The 19,186-nt window shown below is 44.8% G+C and overlaps 2 protein-coding genes and 1 long non-coding RNA gene across 8 annotated transcripts in view; 2 read left to right on the plus strand and 1 right to left on the minus strand.

Annotated features, from left to right (window-relative positions):
* On the plus strand, positions 1-11,984 carry PGAP4 (post-GPI attachment to proteins GalNAc transferase 4). Of its 3 annotated transcripts, none has more exons than XM_038124564.1 (3): positions 1-759; positions 2,025-2,075; positions 8,554-11,984. In XM_038124564.1, exon 3 carries the CDS (start codon positions 8,684-8,686, stop codon positions 9,869-9,871), a length of 1,188 nt encoding a protein of 395 aa, XP_037980492.1. In that variant the 5' UTR covers positions 1-759; positions 2,025-2,075; positions 8,554-8,683; the 3' UTR covers positions 9,872-11,984. The 3 variants fall into 3 exon arrangements, with proteins under 3 accessions (XP_037980492.1, XP_037980491.1, XP_037980490.1); XM_038124562.1 differs by lacking the exon at positions 2,025-2,075 and having other exon boundaries at positions 2-302; positions 631-759; XM_038124563.1 differs by lacking the exon at positions 2,025-2,075 and having other exon boundaries at positions 1-781.
* Positions 10,717-19,186, minus strand: part of LOC119695658 — an 18,592-nt gene continuing 10,122 nt past the window's right edge. For 2 of the 4 annotated variants that reach the window (XR_005255321.1, XR_005255322.1), the window contains exons 2-4: positions 17,685-17,874; positions 14,819-14,928; positions 12,682-13,897 (exon numbers count right to left, since the gene is read on the minus strand). This is a non-coding gene — a long non-coding RNA (uncharacterized LOC119695658). Of the gene's footprint in view, positions 10,839-12,327; positions 12,505-12,681; positions 13,898-14,818; positions 14,929-17,684; positions 17,875-18,453; positions 18,597-19,186 lie in introns of those variants that run through there. The other 2 variants (XR_005255320.1, XR_005255319.1) reach the window with 2 other exon arrangements.
* ALDOB (aldolase, fructose-bisphosphate B) overlaps positions 18,705-19,186 on the plus strand; it is a 10,054-nt gene continuing 9,572 nt past the window's right edge. The window contains exon 1 of the mRNA XM_038124565.1: positions 18,705-18,849. The gene's annotated coding sequence lies outside the window, so the exon portion shown is untranslated. The remainder of the gene's footprint in view (positions 18,850-19,186) is intronic.

Consider the following 19,186-nt stretch of genomic DNA (forward strand, 5'->3'; position numbering starts at 1 on the left):
TCAGCCAATGCACCTGTGAAGATTTCGCTGCAGACTGAGAAAGCTTTTACCTGTCAGGGGTGACACGCACATAAAGAACCTGCTGGTGACTCTTGACACTTTCTGCCCGAGTTTGCGGGGCCCCGGTGATCCTCTCCTCTCCCGGGAGTGAGGCGAGGGGTCCGGAGCATCCAGCAGGTCCCAGCGGGGGAGGGCAGTGCCCCAGAGGCGCGGGAGCTGGCGGGGACACCTGGCAGAAGTGACATCGGGCAGAGGGGACACTCGGCAAAAGTGACACCCGCCAGAAGTGACACTCACTAAAGGTGACATGCGGCCGTGGTGACATCGGGCAGATGTGATACCTTGGCTGGGGGAGCTGCGCTGTCCCTGCGGTTGTCCTGCCGCTCCCGCTGGAGCGTTCGGAGACCGCAGAGCAGGAATGAGGAGCTCCGGCTGCGCAGCCGCCACCGCCCTGGGAGTCCCCCTGGGGCTCGAGATTTACTCCTGAACCTGCTTCCAAGGACCGGTCCCCTCCCCGGTGCGCGGTGACCCCCCCCCCTCTGGCCATCTCCCCTTCACCTCTTTCCTTGAGCATCCCTGTGCTGGCGAAGTCACATGTTTGGTCTTTGATGCCTTTAATCCCACCCTCAGCGCCCGAGAGGGAGGAGAGAAATTCGCGGAAGAGAAGTGAGCCACACGCCGAGAGCAGGATCCCGGCGGGAGCAGATCTGCGGGAGGAGGGCGGCGGGAGCGGCCGCGCGGGGCTGCCCAGCGGATCGGGTAAATCTCCCCCTCGGATCGGGTAAACGGCCCGCTGGGATCGCGCTGTCACGGGGGGATGCTTCCCCTTCCCGTGTGGGGGATAAGGGGGCGGGCGGTGCACCGAGGCTGGGGGAAGGGTGAAAGGGGGGCCACGAAGTTATAGCTGATGAACAGCCGCAACTGTTTATCGGGGCTGGGCTTGGCTGCTGTGGCTGCGGCACTCGAGCCAGCAGCGAGGTGGAAACCCTCCAGGGATAGAGGAGATGTTTCTGTGCTATCTCCGGACTCCGGCGATGTGCCTGTACGAGCTAGGACAAGTGGCCGCGCCTCAAGAAACGACCCCTCCCTTTGGGAAGGTGGGTGGAACTCTTAAGGGAACGGGAAAAAGCCAGCCAGCTTCTGCCCTGAGCTTGGTGCCACCCGGAGGAGCCCTCGCCCGAGGTAGAAGCGTGGCCAGAATCTCTCTGGTCTGAAATCCGGGCAAGGAGCTGAGGACTGGGCACACTGAAATGCCCTCCGAATGTGTCTGCAAGGAGGGCAGAGAGTGGAGGTGGGATCAGCTTTTCTTATCTAACGCCATCTCCTCTTTGACCATCCCCACTGAGGTAACTGCTATTAATCCCGGTGCTTTACGGGTCACCTTGTGCTACCTGGCAGCTCTCCCGAAGGGAACGAGGAGCACCTAAGAAGCCCAATAGCCGACGTCGCTGACATTCAGAATCAAAGGCTATTGAGGAAATCACTGCAGTTGTGTTGTGATGCAGCAAAACATGAAACGATGCTGATGTACACCACAGGTTTCTGGGCTGGCTTCTCTCCTGCAGTCACTGAGAAAATAATTTATGTACAACCATTAGGGCACATCCGGTTCAGCAAGCATTTGCAAGCACAAAAGCCAGGAGGAACACCCTCCTGCACCTATGAAATCTGCTGATTTCTTGTCTGTCCAACAAGGGCATTACTAATTGTACCACAGATTATTTTTCAGGATTTACCTCATTTTCTCCCTTTGGGGCTCAAGCAGATCACCAGGAGCCCCCCAGAACCAGGGCATTCCATCACCACGCCTTCCTGTGCAGGATAAACACTCTGGTTCATGCGTTGTGGGGGGAGGGGAGGAAGAGGGTGTATATTCCTCAGGCACAAGTGGTGAATACAGAGAAATCAGTAGTTTAACAATAGTAGAGAGTCTCTTCAAAGAGGAATGCTTTTTATCAATATGACAAAACATTTTTCTTTCAAACAGAGGTTTGAATCACAATACTCTGGTTGTTGTCTTGTAGAGTTTTGCGTTTTGATTGTTACATAGACCTGTCCCAACTGGAAATTTACAGGTTTGTCATCAAAGACCTTTGTTCCCAAATATTCTATTTCCTTATTCCTGGGCTTTATTCTTCACAGTCATAAACAACAGTACAGCTGCAATATCTGCAGCGTTAGCAGCCATCACTGCATCTGTTTCCTTTTCTCTCCCTCCATTCTTACACCCACAACTCTACTGGCTCAGGTGAATTTTTAAGAGAATTCACCATTGTGGGGATAACAAAAAATTTTAATTAGATGATGATCAAATGATATTTAACGATAAATAAATTGCAAATGGTGAATAAGGAATAAGTCAATTATAATTTAACTGTGATTTAACAATGATTTAACAATAATTATTAATTAAGCTGTAATGAAATGATAATTGAACAATGTTTTAGTTTCTGATTTCAACAATTATTTAAACCATGATTAGACTCTGATACTTACTTCTACACCTAAAGCTATAGCTGGACATATAAATGTCATGAACATCCAGAGGATGTACTTGCAGAAACCTGTTAGGAATGCTGGGGTCCTTCTGACACAGAGAGGGAATTTCAGTGACAAGTTGGTGAGGGCTTTAATTTAAAGCTGTTGTGGGAGAGGAACTTCAAGCTTCTCAGTTTAAAGCCAGGGCTAGTAAGAGAGGCCCAGAACATGGGGAAGGACCACAGATCAGCAGGAGGGCACCTGAATGGCAGCACAAAGGAATTCCAGCCACTCCAGCCACTACTTTGCCTTCATCAGAGTCACACTTACCTGCCTCTGTGCAAAGGCATGGGGAATGAATACGGGGAGCTGAAGTCACGGGCACATCTGCAGGGCTGCCAGCTCCTTGGCATCATGGAAGTGTGATGGGGTGGCTCCTGAGACTTCAGTGGTGGAATGGAAGGATATAGAATCTTTAGCAAGGGCAGGTGGGAAAGATGAGGAAGGGTCACCCTCTATGTCAGTGACCAGCTGGAGTGAATGGAGCTCTGCCCAGGGATGGATGAGGAGCTGTCCAACAGATGATGAATCAGGATTAAGGGAGGTCAGGGACAAGAGACTTTACTGTGGGGTTTGCTACAGGCCACCGCACCAGGACAACCAAGTGGATGAGTCCTTCTATAGACGGATAGACTCTTGTGATCACAAATCCTGGTTCTCTTGGGGCACCTCAACCCCCTGTCACACCTACAAAAATCACAGACAGCTCTCCAAAGTAATTGCCTTAAGTCTCTGTGTTTAGCTGTTACCTTGCATACCTCTTCTCAGGCTGCTCTCCACTCCCACTTCATCTAATCTGACTGTTGGGTAGCAGCAGAGGGAGCATTGCTTTCCCATGGGATTGCCCTTCAGGGAGGCAGCCAGGTGAAATGGGCTCCGTTCATGTTTATGTGAAGGAGGAAAATCAATATACATGAGAAACAAGACAGAAGTTGGGGAAATATCTGTAATGAATATATATTGAGTTCACAGCCTCTTTCACTGGTAGCATAGTCTTATCCTCTTAGTTCAAACAAAATGGGCAAAGTGTCATTCACCTGCCACAGCTATGTCCCTCATTTCTTAGTTCAGTAGCTTTCAAGCTGTGCTTCATGGATCTCTAGGGATTTATCAACAACCTGTAAAAGTTAACTACAGTCTGCTGAGAATAGCAAGCCAGCCTATGATGAAATTTACATTCAAGTTTTAATGCTGCAGTTTCCTGTGTTACCTAATTGGTCACGGTTACACCCTGCATATTTGTGCATTTTTACTGTTCCAATAGTGCTTACATTCCATCTCCTTGGACAGAAGAGATCTGTACATTCACTGACAGGTCCTGAGGAATGGCAGGTCAAACCAGACAGCAGTGCCTTCAATTTCTGTCTCATGCACCACATAATTTTTGCAAAAGGCCAAGTCCTCTGCCCCTCTCTGGCCACTTACACTTCAAGCTGTCATTAATCTATTAACTGTGACAGTGTTACACCTTTAGTACACAGATCATAAGATATAAAAGTTCTAAGGGAGTTGAGAGCTTAAGTGCATGAGCCCTGATCTTTGCCTGGCTTATCTGATGATGAGATGATAGATGCCACTCATCATCTACAAACAACAAAAGAATGATTGCTTTCAGCAGTGCTTGAGGAGGTGAGAGATATATTTGGTACCTGCCAGTAAAATGCCATCAAATAACAACTACTCCTCTCTTACCATTAAGGTTCCTCTGAATGTTTTTAGCAGCACAGCTCTTGCTGGGATGGTATGTATTTTCTAGGGAGCCCAACTCCCAGTTTGTCATGGAAGTGCAACAATCAGATCTGTGGATGCTTGGCTTCTGCTGGACACTGATGTTGTCAAGGAGGGCCTGACACGTTGCAGGAATATTATCTGGCTGTCAGAAAACAAGAGGAATTGCAGATGGAAAAAGCTGGCCATCTGGCCCAGTAATAGGGATCAGCTTATGGCAGGGACCTCAGGTTTTGGAATTTGAGGATATCTGTACAGTCCCTGTCAGCATGCTCCTATGTTACAGGAGATCGTTATGGCTCCTTGGGAAGCATTGGCTTCCTCAGATTCGAGCAGGACGTTTGTCACAGCACCACAAAGGCCTTGTCTCTGCCAGAGAGGGCTCATCAGCGGAGGAACTGGTCCTGAGCTGGCAGCTCTTCTGCATGGTGTTAGGCTGAGCTGTAGAAATGCTTTTCACACAAAGGTTTCAGCTTGGGTGCTGCTACAGGATCAAAAGTGTAAAGTACCACTTGTGTGAGCACCAATACTCCCACCACTGCTATGGCACAGTTGGGACTGTGACAGCCCATGACATTTCCATGACATTTTCCAAGGGCCTGCCTTTGTTTCCACCTTTCATCGCTTTGTAGAGAGATGACTCTATGGCTCTGACCAAATGATTTCATTCAGCTGTTTTTATGTTAGGAAAGAAATGGCTTTTCCCACTGACACTGAGAAGTGTAGATAGGCCAAAAGGAGTAATTTAACATTGTAATTGTACAGGAATAGTTGTGTCTTTGTCTCATGGTGCAGGCAGTCGAAGGCAGATGGTCTCTCTTACATCAGCTATCCAGGAACCTAAAAATTTGCAGCTTTGAAACATATAGGAAGCTTTGTTCCAGGAAGACCTGTCTGTGGAGAGGAGTTTGGAGCAGACAGAAAATCAGTTTTCTCTTTCAAAGCACAAGCACAGCAGATAGTGCTCTGCACCCCAAAGAGTACATTATTTATTTTTCTACTCTCCTCGGTGTGCAAAGAGGTGAGTTTTCCTGAACAGTTTAATTCAGTCAAGTAATTAAGAGACTAATGAAGATATGATATAGATTTGGAAATAGGTGTTTCTGGAAGGAATCTTCATCATGAGAATCCAAGAAAAGAAACAAGTCAAACTACATCTTTATATCACCACAGCTTCTAGTTGTGTTTAAGCAATGGCTCAATTCTATGCAGAACATGTGTAAATGTGGCCTCCATTGCAAATATTTATATGGTTGCAAAGTAGTTGTTATTCAGGTTTAATGAAGTGGGGGTTTCTAAGGCACTATAAAATCCAAATCTGATTCTTCCTTTTTTTCCTTTTCTCCTCTGACTTCTTTTATTTTTTTTTCCTGTCTGAAATGCCCCTTGCATGAAAAACAAACAAGATGTTTTTCCCCCTAGAAACGGAAAAAACGAAAATGATAGTACAAGGAGCTTCTGAAAGGAGTATCTCATCTGAAGTCAGAACCATCCTAATAGTTGGAAAACAGCCTGAGCAGAAACTCTTGATTCAAATCCTACAGATAAGAGCAAGCTTCACCTCTGTAGAAGTAAGAATTTATTAATCCATATTTTGAACTCTCAGGTTCCCACTGTTAGAAACAAAAGGTGTGAAGGAGGTCAGTCTCTTCCCTCTCTTCTAGATTCTTCAGCTTGTTTTTCACATTAACTGCAGTATTTGACCTGCTTTAATACACTCCTGACCATTTTAAGCCTCTGTGGTTATTTCACTGCCCAGTCAAAACAGCCTTTTCCTCAGCAGACAGAGTGACAAACAGACAGAGTGTGTCTTTCATGTGAGTCTGAACAGCTCAGGCAGCAGAGGAAGATGTGAAGAGTAGTAGTGGTGTCGGTGTGTGATTACTGTTTTCTTGAGGCTCCCTGAGTCGCAGAGCCAGAAAAAGAGCTCCAAGATCTCAAATTCTGTTACTGGTGAACTGAAGCCAGGGTTAAGTCATAACACGCTTGGAATTACGACAGTGATTGGGTGGCTGCATGGGTGGCTTCCAGTCCTGTGTGCTTTTCCAGGGGGAGGTGGAAAAGGAGGTATCTCCAGAGGGTGGTGCTCGCCTGCACCACCTCACCGACCCTGCCTTGAGCTTGGAGCTGGGACACCAGCAGGTGGAGTCCCCACACCACTTTGCCAGCACTGTTGGGCTTCGGACTCAGTGTGAGTCCAGCTGCAGGGACCTGGGACATGATCCTTGAACAACAAATTCAAGGGTTGCAGAAGAGCAAGATGTCAAGTGAGAACTTGTTTGATTCATCTCATGAGGCTGCAGCCCCCCCCGCCCCAGCTCTGCTGGCCACTAGGGAGGACAGGACAACCATTTTTCCCTCTTCAGTAGAAGATGGTGTGAGGGAAGGAGTCTTCCTTGGGTGAGCATTATCATCATACAATCATAGGATGGTTTGGGTTGAAGGGACCTTACAGAACAGCTAGTTCCAACCTCCCTGCCAGATTTCACTCACTAAATCAGGTTGCTCCAAGAATTATTAATGAAGAAACACTCAAATAATAGTGCTAGTGGACTAGTGCTTCAATATATATCCCAAGATCTCATTGCCAGCTCATAGGTTTTGTAGCTCAGAGCTTCAGCATAGTTGGAAGATGGAAAGTAAACTTTATTCCCTGAGAACTAAACTACCTTCTAGTTTTCCTTCATCTCCTTTTCCCATTGTGGTCCTCAATTTCAGGTTTGGAGGCTTGCTCAGAGACAGTGCCTACAATGATGCTTGTATCAAGAGAAGGCTCGACAGCTTGAGGTGTAGAATATGATTCTGCATGTTTGTGTTCTCTTAATGCTTGTGACAGGTTAGCTGGAAGGCCCAGGATTCTGGATGAATAAATGCATTTAAATGCCAGATCTTTGCATCTGATGGATTTCAGGTCATTGTGAATCCTCAGGACTTGGATCTAGCAGCTGAAGTGCAGCCATCACCTTTAAGGCCTTTACAAGGTTCACTGATGCAATTCAATGCAGCATTTGTGCAACAGGATTGTGTATCAAGACAGGAAAAGAAAGCTATATGGGAAGAAGCTGCAGATTCTCATGCATCAGCATGTAAATTTGTTCTCAATTTAATTACTCTAGATTTTTTCCATCTACCCAACTTTGCTTAGGCTGCTTCAGATGACAGTGCAGAAAAGGACAAAGAATAACATTTTGGAATCACCATTTGATGATCAGAACTTGCTGAAGGCAGAAGGGTAAAAATTGGAGAAACTCTGCACTGAAGACCCAGTGCACATTCAGTCATCTTAGTGAGGGGAACATGAGTACCTCAGTTCTTAGGGAGAGGGAATAGGAAATTAAAGGGAGAATGAAACAGCAGATTAAAAGTGAGACTACTGACAAAAGAGAATTCATCTGAACAACCTAACTGCCCTGATTTTGGGTAAGCTTTTGTCAGCCAGGCTCTGAGGTCTTCAGGGCAGTCAGAAAAACAGATATGGAAAATTCTAACTTCGGTGAAGGTGGATATTTGCTTAAAGTGAATGTGTATACAAAAAATATTAAATATTTACGTGAATAATTCAGTTTAAAATTAAAGGCATATACTTCTAAATTGTGTACTTTTAAATAAGGAGTCAATGGCTCAATTACAACATGTTCATGTTGCTGTGATGTCACTATTTCACAAGGTCTAGTGAGAGGAGACATCTGAGAGAAACAAGCGCACACATTACCCTTAGTATACAATACACAGGCCCTTAGTGAAGTAAATTGGTGTCTTTTTTATATGGCTTCACTCTCTGGGGAAGAGAATGAAAAAAAATACATTTGGAAGTGTGTGAGCAGCAGGAGGGAAGCATGTGTGTCTCCAAAGAGGTAAAAGTTTATCTCTCCAATATGTGCTAGACTAAGATACAAGAATTCTGGCTTTGCTTCGTGGCTGTGATCTAAAAGTTATTATGCCACTGTCACCAGAGAGTGGTACCTAACCTTTAACAGAAAGGGATTTCCACACATCCTGCATCTACCTTGCCTGTTGTTATGTGTTTGAAGCACAGTAACAAACACACTAAGTCCTTTCCAGCTTGGTTAGATCAGAATTCCTATGTGCTAAAAATGCCTTAGGGATCTTTGCTTGAAATTGAGTTTGGCTCATCTGTCCTCAACCTCCCAGGACTACTCCTTGATGCCTCCACCATAAGGGATTCCACAGGCCTTGTATTTTAGCTTACTCAGAGACTAGTCCCCTGCTTTCTATTTTATCTGTCAGTTCCTTTTTAAGTAACCATCCTTTTTTCTTCCTTTGTAGCCTTGGACAGCCTGTGCAGGTTTGGCAGCAATGGCCCCAGTGGTATCCTGCAGTCCAGGGAGAAGGATGCATTGGAAGTGAAGGATTAAGGGCATGAGTGGTGCAGAAGTGCCCTCTTTCTGCAGCAGTTATGTTACACCGAGCCTGGCAGCACTGTGGGAAGTGGTGTCGTTGGTCCAGCCCTTTCATCCATCTCCTCACCCTGACTGTGGTGACTTTTGGTGTGCTGGCACCTTTGATCTGCCACCGGCTCCTGCACTCTTACTTCTACCTGCGGCGCTGGCACCTGAACCCCATGAGCCGGGAGTTCCTGGAGCAGAACCAGCAGGAGGGCCAGGATGCCCTCCATTACTTTGAGAAGATGCAGATGCCAAACACCTCCGAGGCCTCCACCAGTGACGCCTTCCAGCCCTTGCTGCTGATCACCATTATCACTGTGCAGAGGCAGAATGATTTTCACTACGTCTTGCAAGTGGCCTCCCACTTCCACCGCCTCCTCCAGAAATGTGGGGTGAATTGCCAGAGCCACCGCATGCTCCTCTGTAACGTGGAGTCAGACCCCAGCAGCCATCAGGATGTCAGGCTGCTGAGCAGCCTCTTTCCTATGGTCAGTCGTGACAGAACTGGAGAGAATCCTGACCCCAGCCTGAACCAGTTCGAGAAGGAGAAGCAGGACTACGTCTTCTGCCTGGAGCAGTCACTGTTGGTGTACAAGCCAGAGTACATCCTCCTCGTGGAAGATGATGCCGTGCCAGAGGAGGAGATATTTTCTGTCTTGCAGCACCTCTTCTCAGCCCGGTTCTCCAAGCCCTACCTCAGAGATGCTCTCTATTTCAAACTGTACCATCCCGAGAGGCTCCAACGCTACTTCAATCCCGAGCCCATGAGGATCCTGGAGTGGCTGGGCCTGGGCATGTTCCTGGGGCCGGTGCTGAGCTGTGCGTACTGCCGGGCCGCAGGGCGAGCGGGCCCCAGCTGGTGCCTGGTGGCGTTCTTCGCCCTGTACAGCATGGCCCTGTCGGAGCTGGTGGGGCGGCACTACGGACTGGAGCTGCGCCGCCTGCACCCCGCGCTCTACAACCTGGCACCAGCCAGCGAGTGCTGCACGCCTGCCATGCTCTTCCCCGCTGCCTCCGCCCGCCGGGCCTTGGGATACCTGCAGGGGCTGCGCTGCCGCCGGGGCTTCGCCAAGGACATCGCCCTCTACTCGCAGCTGCGGGGCAAGGGCGAGAACGCCTTCGTGGTGGAGCCCAACCTGGTGCGGCATGTGGGCATGTATTCCAGCCTCCGGCTGAACGGCGACCCGAAACTGCTGTGAGCTGCTCCTGCCTTGCTACGCAAAAACATCCAGGGCACTCTCCATGGGGCAGAGGGACAGTGTGCAAACTCGGATTCTGTGCTGCTTGCACGGGGCATCCCGTATCTCCACATGGGCAAAGAATAACTCTCTCTAAAAGTACAATTTTTCTTTAAAAAATCAGCTTTTGTTCATGGAGACCCTGTTTAATACAAACTTGGGACTAATCAGCATGCACCACTGGGGAGGGAGGTGGAGGATTCCGGCTCACTCTCCTTAGCTATTCCCAAAGAAAAGCTCTCACACCAATATGCACAGCTTTCCTGCCTACTCTTCCTGGACAGCGGTTACAAAACTCCTCACCTTAGGGCAGCAGAAATGTTGGACAAAGTGAATGTTTCAAATTTAAGCTAATGAGGATGGGAAGGCCTTATTTCCCCATCCTTACTCAGGTCTCATCTCTGACCTGTCTCTGTTCCAAAGCTGTGGTTTTGAGCAGACCCTTCAAAAGCAGAAGCAGTTTGCAGGAACTTTCCCACAAATTCTGCCTAGATACTTCAAGGTTTTGAAGTCTCTTTAGTTACTGTCTCCCTATTTGCACCTCCACCATTCCCACTTCTTTTGCTTTGACCAGAGGCTCTTAAAAATAAAGCCTCTGCTGCTCCATTAAAGGTCACCTCTGAGAGTAGGGATAGGAAAACAGAATCACAGCCACTGGTGCCACACAGATGTGTCACAAAGGCACATTTTCATTGATACATGACACACATTGTACACAATGATTGCTGTGTTGGTTGGGATCATCACTCATTGTACTGGATCCATTAAAAGAGGTCTTGTCAGCCACTGAGTGAACATGAATTTACCTTGACTTTCCCTCAGCACAGAGGCAAAGGAAAGATTCGATCAGGTGCTGTTGTTGTGCAGGATCCTTGTTCATTCTGGAGCTGTAATTCACAGCTCAGCTGGAGTGGTTCATTCACTGCTCCTTGTAGAAATGGGAAACAAAGACAGCTGTTCACAAGAACAATCAATAATAGCACAGCACATCAAGGGGCCACTCTGACTATGACCATGTCTCTTGGTTGTTAAGCATCAGGGAGAGGTACTTTGCACCAGGGCTGTGGGCACAGTTAAATAGAAAACCTTGCAGATGACAAGAGACCTCATATTGAAAGAAAACAGGCAATAATTGGGTATATCTGATGAAAAGGCCACTTTGGCTTTAGTTAGGTTGGAATCAAATTCATTTCAAGGTGGCATTTGGTTGAACTATTGTAAAAACCATATTCCTTGCTTTGGAATGAATCAAGAAAATATTTTGTATTGAGTTTAATCAGTGGGGGGTTTTTGGTTTTTCCTTTTTGGTAATGGACGGGCTCTGCTTTGAATTTTCTTCTCCCAGCTCTCTCCCAGGTGATTTATGCCTTAAGCTCTTAACAAGTCTGATTGTAGGTGAGAAATACCTGAAGCTCTTGAAAGATGAAACCAAAGAAAATGGCAACGCTCCCTCTGTCAGCACGGTGGGTATCAGTTACACAGCACAAAGGCACAGTGTAGGTTAACTGAGAAACAGCATCACAGCAGTGCTTTGCTCTCCAGTAATCAGCTGGATACCTTCAGAACATCTTTGGAATTTAGAGTGAGTAAAAACTGCTTGTGGGTTCCATGCCATTCCAAAAGCAAGGCCTTTAGGCCTCCTGGCAGAGGACACCAGGAAAATGGCACAGGCAAAACCACATTTTGTTCCCAGCCACTGAAAGCCCTGGAGATGCCAGGGTAGTCATACAGTGGCAGGTGGGCAAATCTCTCCTCTGGCTTCACTGCAGTGGGGTTTGGGTGTCAGGATTTGAGTGTCACTGTGTATTTATTCCAACAAGTGCCTGCACATACAAATGGTTTCTGTGTCTTCAGCTGTGAATGTTTCAATGCAGTGGGCTTGCTCTTTTCTCTTTTATATCTTTGTACTGTACAAATCCAGGACAGTGCTCTGTTCTTTCTATTCATATTCATTCTTGCAAAGAAAATCCCACAGCAAGAAATGGGACAGGCAATGGAAAAAGCAAGCAAGCAATAAAGCAAGCAAGCAAGCAAGAAGCTGTATCCAGTTAATAAATGTTTTGTTGTGAGGAAATGATTTATCCATTTGTCTCAAAGTTATTTTCCTGTTTGTCCAGTACTACTTTATTTGACATTTCAAAAGTTCAGGCGAGGTCAATATTTTCACTGAGCCTCATAGCTGGAAATTGAGAACATGAATTTGATGCCTCCCTTCTAAACTCGAAAACAATTTTCATGGCATAAGAGGTGACAGAATTTGACTGCGAGACCAAAGAATGTGCAGAGGGCCCAGGGCTTGAACTTGCCAGTGTGAGAGTTTCAGATAAACCAGCTGAGAACAAAATCCCCTGTGCAAGAAGCAGGTTAAGAAATTCTTTATGTCCTTCTGGGACAATTTCCTCAAGTGCACAACTCACCTTCACAACAGAGCTGCTGCTTTGCTGAGCCTGCAGGGAGCTGTTCTGAGTTCCTCAGGTACTTGCTCCGTGCCCACCCTGCCAATGGGGCATCCCAGGAAAGGGCTCCTGCGTCTGCCTGCCAATCTCACAGAACCAGATTGACTCTTGTTCCTCTTTTCTGTGCTGCATGTTTTACTAGAAATTAGAAGGCACAGAGTGCACATCACCCTAAGAACAGAGAATGGGAGGCTACTGTGAATTCTCAATTCCTGTTGGATTTTGTTCCGCAGTTCAGCCTAAAAATGCAGTCTTCAAACACCCAAAAGCCTTTTCCCTCTCTTTTCTCTCAGGCGAGTGGAGCTGAGCTGCCCCATCTCAGACTACAGAAGTTCAAAGTATGGTATTAGCTCCCTGAAATGTGGCCTTTAGAACTTGGTTTCTTTCCCTTTAAAACAAGCTTAGTGACTATTTTTGAAACAAACAGTATGGATTTGCTTGAGTGTTGGTTTGTTCCCAAGAGTTTGGAGACTTCTTCAATGCAGCACCATTGATGGGCCATCCGCAGGACCCAAGGCTTTATTGTCCAAGACAGTTCAGGGGAGTTACTAACTTCAACAAATACTACATTTGTTTCCAAAGCATGTCCAAAAGGAGCATGATGCTGGCAGAACACAGGGCATAAGCTGGCAGGTCTCTACTAGGTTAGAAGCCCAAGAGGATTTTCTAACTCCAGTAGGCATCAATGTCTTACTGAGAAGGCACTGCATTTGAAGACAGAAAAGCCTTCCTTCCTGTAGTGAGGAGCTGTGAATCACCAGATTGGGTATTTCAGCAGCAATTTGTCTGGATACAGGCTGAATTGTTTGGTGGGGTGGTTTTTTTTGTGGTTTGTTTGTTGGTTTGTTTGTTGGTTTGGTTTGCTTTGGTTTGCTTTGGTTTTTTGGGGTGGTTTTTTTTGGGGTTTTTGGTTTTTTTTGTTTGTTTGTTTTGTTTTTTTTTTCTTTTTGGTTTTGGTGTTTTCTTGGTTGGTTGGTTGGTTGGTTTTTGGTTTTTGGGTTTTTTGAAACTAAATTTATTTACAATCAAACTTTTCACAAAATAAACAGCCTTTCTATAAAGACTCTGTTAATAGTCTCTTCTTTCTGTGTCCCACTGTTTGTTTTCCTGATTGGCAGATCTACCTTTCCTCACTAGATTTGACAAAGAACGATACTCCCATGTTCATGCATTGGCAGAGATTTTATAATTTTAATCCAAACCCACTCAAAGCAGGTCTTATTAGACCAGGTTTCTCAGGCCCTTCTCCAATCAAAATTGAGGCATTTTAACAGGGACCTGAGGTAAAATCAAGCTCTGAGTACTGGAATTTAACCTTGTCTTACTTTTGTATAGAAAGGGTACATCTTTCATGAAACAGAACAGGTAGTTTTCTGTGAGAGACAGTTGTAGTTCCAAAGGCATTGGCAGTTTCTCTCCCGAAGTCAGAGTTTCATTTGGTCTATTTTAAACTTTACAGGCATTGTATCCGAATTCAGCAGATGGCAGGGCCCAGCATGTGGCTCTGAATAATCTTCAGTAAAACACAAACCTGCCAAAAATGCATAGAGAATTAGGTACTCCATGGTCTATACTTCTTCACTGCATGTCTCCATTCTGGAGTAACTTCATTTCCACTGATTATCTGTCCCCACAGCTTTGGGAGAATCCACCCCATCAGCCAGTTCCTCCATGTACCTACAGGCTAAGGGTCAGCAACATCAGGGTCCCTTCCCATGACTTTGCTCTTCATGGCAAGCTAGGAATGCCATCTGGGTGGAACCCACATGGAAGCTAGGAACAACAGTGGTTTTTAAATGCTGATGAAGAGTTACATTTTATTGCTCTGTTTGTAAGCCTCTGGGCAGCTGTGCCTATTTTCTCTTGGAATTTCTGCCTCAGTGTCCAGTGTTCCTGGACAGAAACCACATCTACAAATGGCCCTTTCAGCAAGCTGGTCCAGTTCAGACATCTGCTGTGGTTTGTAATTGGCAAACTTCATGCAAACAATATCATGCAGCACCTAATTGTGCTTTTTGGGGTACCATGTGCTGCTCAGATAAACAGGTAATAAACAGTTAAATATCTCCCTTTATAAAGCCCAGATGTTTGCCTTCTTGCTTTATTTAAAAATAAAATGTCAACATAAAGGCACAGAGACCAGCGTCATTACAGCATTTACCTTCATGTCTTGTTACAGCTGTTTCTCACAGCCCAAGAAAGTTGCTACAGGCAGCTCAGTTTAAAGTTGTATCCTTGTTTGCTATACCCACTATTTAAATTAGTGCAAAGATCTGTGTTTTGATAACAGCAGTGTTGTGTGCCTATTTTTCATTCCAGGTCATGATGCTTGTTGCAGCCCAGATTTAAGTTGCAGAAGTTGCAGATTTAAGAATGCAGAACAAAGTAAACCCTTCCTTGTGCAATCTCCTTGGTGGTTTGAGTCTGTTCTGCCCAACACCCCCCAACCCACCTGATGTACTTGTCTGCAGACTCTGCTGTGAAGCCAAAAATACAGGGGCATTTCTTCCAGTGGGGTTAAACAGCCAGGCTCTTCATATCGGGGCTGAGGGCTGTAGGTGACTGGGGAAAACAAACCACTTAATAAACAATACCTCTGATTAGATAGGGATGAACAAGCTGGACTTTGAGATGGTTAAGCAAGACTGCAGAGTACAGAAAACAGGAAACATCCAGTACAATGTGGAGAGGTGAGTAGGAGGCAGACTCCATTCTGCTTGAGCCTGCTCAGATTAGACTTTAACCCCATCACGCAGGCAGCAGCCTCACAGGGCAACAGAGCCAGGTGTTTTTCATGTGGATGCATATTATTCTTGGACATCTTTCCAACTCCCAGTGTTTTTTTCCATTCCATTTCAATCCATTTTACAGGTTTGACCACATCCAAAAGTACTATTTAATGTACTTAAATGCAGAGCGATGCTGAATATTTGTAATTTTTCACGTGGTGACCATACAATCTCTGAAGTTGCTTCATCTATTTGTTTTTCATCATTCTTTCTGAGGTGTACTACAATTTATCTCTCTCCCATTTACTTATTTTTTATTTAAGATGCTAGGTCATTTGAGTAGTTAAACACAAAACATTATCAGAATTACACTGCCACAAACAGACAATAAAAATCACAATCTGGAAAATCATAAGCAATTACAATATTTTAATCTGCCTTTAAAACAGGCTTTCTGTTGATTTTAATATATTTTATCCAGCAAGACTTCACCTAAAACTTAAGTGCACAACTGTCAGATCCTTTGACAGCAAGGCTGGATATAACAAGGACAGCAATTAAACTGTCAAATTCCAAAAAGTAAACCCACAAATTAAGACCTAAGTAATAATTCATGCCACATGTGAATAGACTTTTCAATAGTTCATAATATTTTTAAATGCATACTTCTGTGAACTTCTGTATGGGAATTCCTGATGAGATGGTTGACACCAGCAAAGTCTCCAAGCCATTCAAATAGAAAATTTACTTCTGTTGTAACACATTTCTTGTGTTTTACCCAAAGCAATTTTTTTTATAACTAACTACTGCTTTCTGTTTCTATGCTATAAAAGGCACAACAATGAACATTTAAGCTCTGTAACTAGTTATGCATCTTGTTTACAGTGATGTTTCAAACATAGCTGTAAAGTTTTCTATATTGCAAGACTGTTTATATCAACTCTTTCATGAACACATAAAAAAGCCATAATATGTGCAGAACCGCCCCTGTATTTAGTTAGACATGTATTTAAGCAATCAATTATCAGACATCCAAAACTCAAAACCAGCTAGTAATCCTTTCCCTAATAAATCATTATGTTCTTCACTAAAAACGTGTATCAGCAATCACTGCAATAGTCTGTATAACCATTTTTAAGACTACAAAAAACTGAGAGTAGTTGTTCTTTAGTGCAACTGACCTCCCTTCTTGTTCACCCTATCCTTATCCTTGACTGGGATCTTTGTCCTATGTCCTCATTCCCATGCCAGAGGCTGAGGAGGATGAGGAGTCCCAGGGTTACAGAGAAGAGATGATTATTCCTCTGAAACTGAACTCCCACTGGCAGCCCTGCCTTCCTGGCCACTAGAAAGGTGTGCGAGTTGCCAGGTCTGAGATCAAACACTACCTCCATGAGACAGAATTACAGCTTGGATAATACACCAATTTTGACATGGAATAGTTAGTGCAGGCAGTGATTTGGTACTTTTTATGGGGCAGGTTAGTTTGATAAATGCAAGTACACTGCATACCACTCATGATGCAAACTTTTCCCTCTCATTATTATTTAAGAAACCACACTATTCTTTAAGAGGCACAATTATCCCCAAAGTATGATTACGTGTGATGGAAGTATGTACTCTTTTCCAGTGTAACTTTAATATCACTGTTATTTCTGCACAGTATGGTCAGTGTGATGGGTCTGCTAGCTGTTACCTTACAGTGACTTCATCTACTATGATTCTTCATTCCATTTGCTGACCTGAAAAGGCTCCCATTCCTAAATTAAGTGAAAAAGATCAAATCCATTCACCTTTTTTTCTCTGTGTCCTCAAAATCTCTGTGAGGACCTGTAATCCTGTGCTTGGAGTGCTGGATTGAAGAATTAGAAGGCCTGGAAAGGATCACACCAGCAATTATCCATCTGGAAATACATTTATATACTTCTGAAGAGTTAAGAATGCAAGGTAGGCTGCAGGGGATTATTTAAAGTGTATCTAAATGTCTGACACTGCTATTTTTCAAGAAGATTCCCACAGATTTTCTCTAACAGCCAGTGAGACTATATCGCAGATGACATTGCGAATAAAACACTTCCAAGAACTTCCCTCCTGTATCAGCTTCTAGGCAAAGCAGGAACAACAGGACTCAAACTCTGACTTTGAGGGAGAAGACCACCATTATGGCACCTTCTTGGTCTCAAGAGAGTCTTAGATAAGATATTTAATTTAAAATATTTTTAATGCATATTAGATGCTTCTGTTGTGGTGGAGAAACTTTAATACACCATGGGGTTTGTCTTTCTGCTAGGATGGGAGAAATGGAATGTAAAGCAAACACTGTAAAGCAGGGAAGGCTTTATGTCCATGTCATGTGCCATGGCTTCCTTCAGCAAAAAAAGCATGGAAGGGCAGCGTGTAGGAAAACAGAGGAACAGAAGCACAAGGCCTTTGACTGGACTGCACTGTCAGCTCCTTCAGCGGTTTCTCTGCTGACTGGCAGCCTGGCAGGCTCCTAAGGTTTCCTGCTGGCACTGACCTTGGCTGCAGCTGCACAAGAGAGGCTCAAGGAGGAAAACAGTGTTGTGGAGAGAGAAATCAGGGTCTCACCTGTCCTTGTAAAGGCCAAAGGGTCACTGCAGCAGCCAAACAAACGGAGCAATGACATCATTCTTCAGGCAAACACTGGGTCTCTCTGGTAAAAACGTGCCAATGTCCAAGGTTGCAGAGGGTGATGTTCCTGAGGGTATGACGCTTGTCCAGCAGTCCTTGCGCTATACTTCCCTCCAGGAGTAGTGGTCTGCAGGATGGGGAGAAAGAAATTAAAGCAAATAATCAAATCTATAGGCCTAGAGTTGGTGAATGGTTGTAGTGTGGATTCATATAAACTGCAATGCTGATACACCATTTATACAGCATCTGTATGTTTCACTGAAAAATTCTGCTAAGCAACAGAGAAGTTTTCATGTCACCACAGTATGGGTGGGCATCTCAGTGGGATTTGGGGGGAAAATGTGGCTTGCAGCTGTGCACCTCAGTGTGGGCATATGTGGTCTGACAACCATTAATTTCACAGGTACACTGTGTTACAGAAGATGAGAACTTGCATTAAACTTTATCAATAAACCTGATACTGTAGCATCACATTTTGCCTTTCCATATACCAACTGGAAAAGGAACATATGGTTCCATACAAGACTTTCCAGTGAGGAAAAGCAATGTAACACTTAGGAAGCCAAAGAAATTATACCAGCTCATGCCAGTTAATGATCTGTTGCATTGTTTCTGCATTTTGTTTTCTGCTCTTTCTTCTTGCCGTTTCCTAAGTATAAGCTTTCAGAAGATCTAACCCTAAATGATAAAGCTGTGCCCAAGATACCTGTAAGCAATTTCCATGGTTTCTCTTGTAGTTCTTTTTGGTCTGTTTTAGAAAGAGGAGGAATAATTTGAAATAACTGGAAAACATCTCAGTTTTACTGCATGAATGGCCTTATATACACAGGGGAGGGGAAAGGGGAGGAACAGCAGGAGCATGACCAGGTCCCATTGGAGGTGTGTGTGGTGGTCTGATAGCCAGTGACCAGCCTGGAGCAGTGACACGTCCCCCAACAGCTTGTGGGGGAGGAGGGACAGCAAAGGAGTGGAGGGGGAGAAAAAAAAAACAAAAAGCCCCACCAAGAATTTTATAAAAGTTAGTGATTAGAAGGACTGGGTCTCTTTGCCTGCAAACACCTCACCAGAAGCTTGTAGCAGCAGAGACATTGCTCACAAACAAGTAAGTATAATAATTTAATTTCTAAACTGTAAAGCTGGTATGTATATCAGCAGCTAAGACCTGGTATGTTTATCTACAGTGGGCTTGGAAAGTTGTTTTTTGTTTTGTTTTACTTTTTTTTTTGTTTCAGGAACAGCTTGTGAGAAACACTCAGACATTCTGCAGTAGTCTTCTAAAGTGATCTATTTGCTGCTAACATTGGCTTTCTAACTTAGCTTAGTCACTCAGAACTCCTGGAGTGAGTGAGTGAATCCTCTGCCTAAGGGGACTAGAGTAATAACATACCTGCATTGCTTTCTGTTGCTTTGTTTTGTGTTTATTTTTGTTTGTGGTGTAC

The sequence above is a fragment of the Motacilla alba genome, chromosome Z, assembly GCF_015832195.1.
Source record: "Motacilla alba alba isolate MOTALB_02 chromosome Z, Motacilla_alba_V1.0_pri, whole genome shotgun sequence".
NCBI classification, from domain to species: domain Eukaryota; kingdom Metazoa; phylum Chordata; class Aves; order Passeriformes; family Motacillidae; genus Motacilla; species Motacilla alba.

Bases quoted from the DNA above. Each gene is read 5' to 3' on its own strand.
- PGAP4 (XM_038124563.1), top strand. From the start codon at position 8,684: ATGTTACACCGAGCCTGGCAGCACTGTGGGAAGTGGTGTCGTTGGTCC.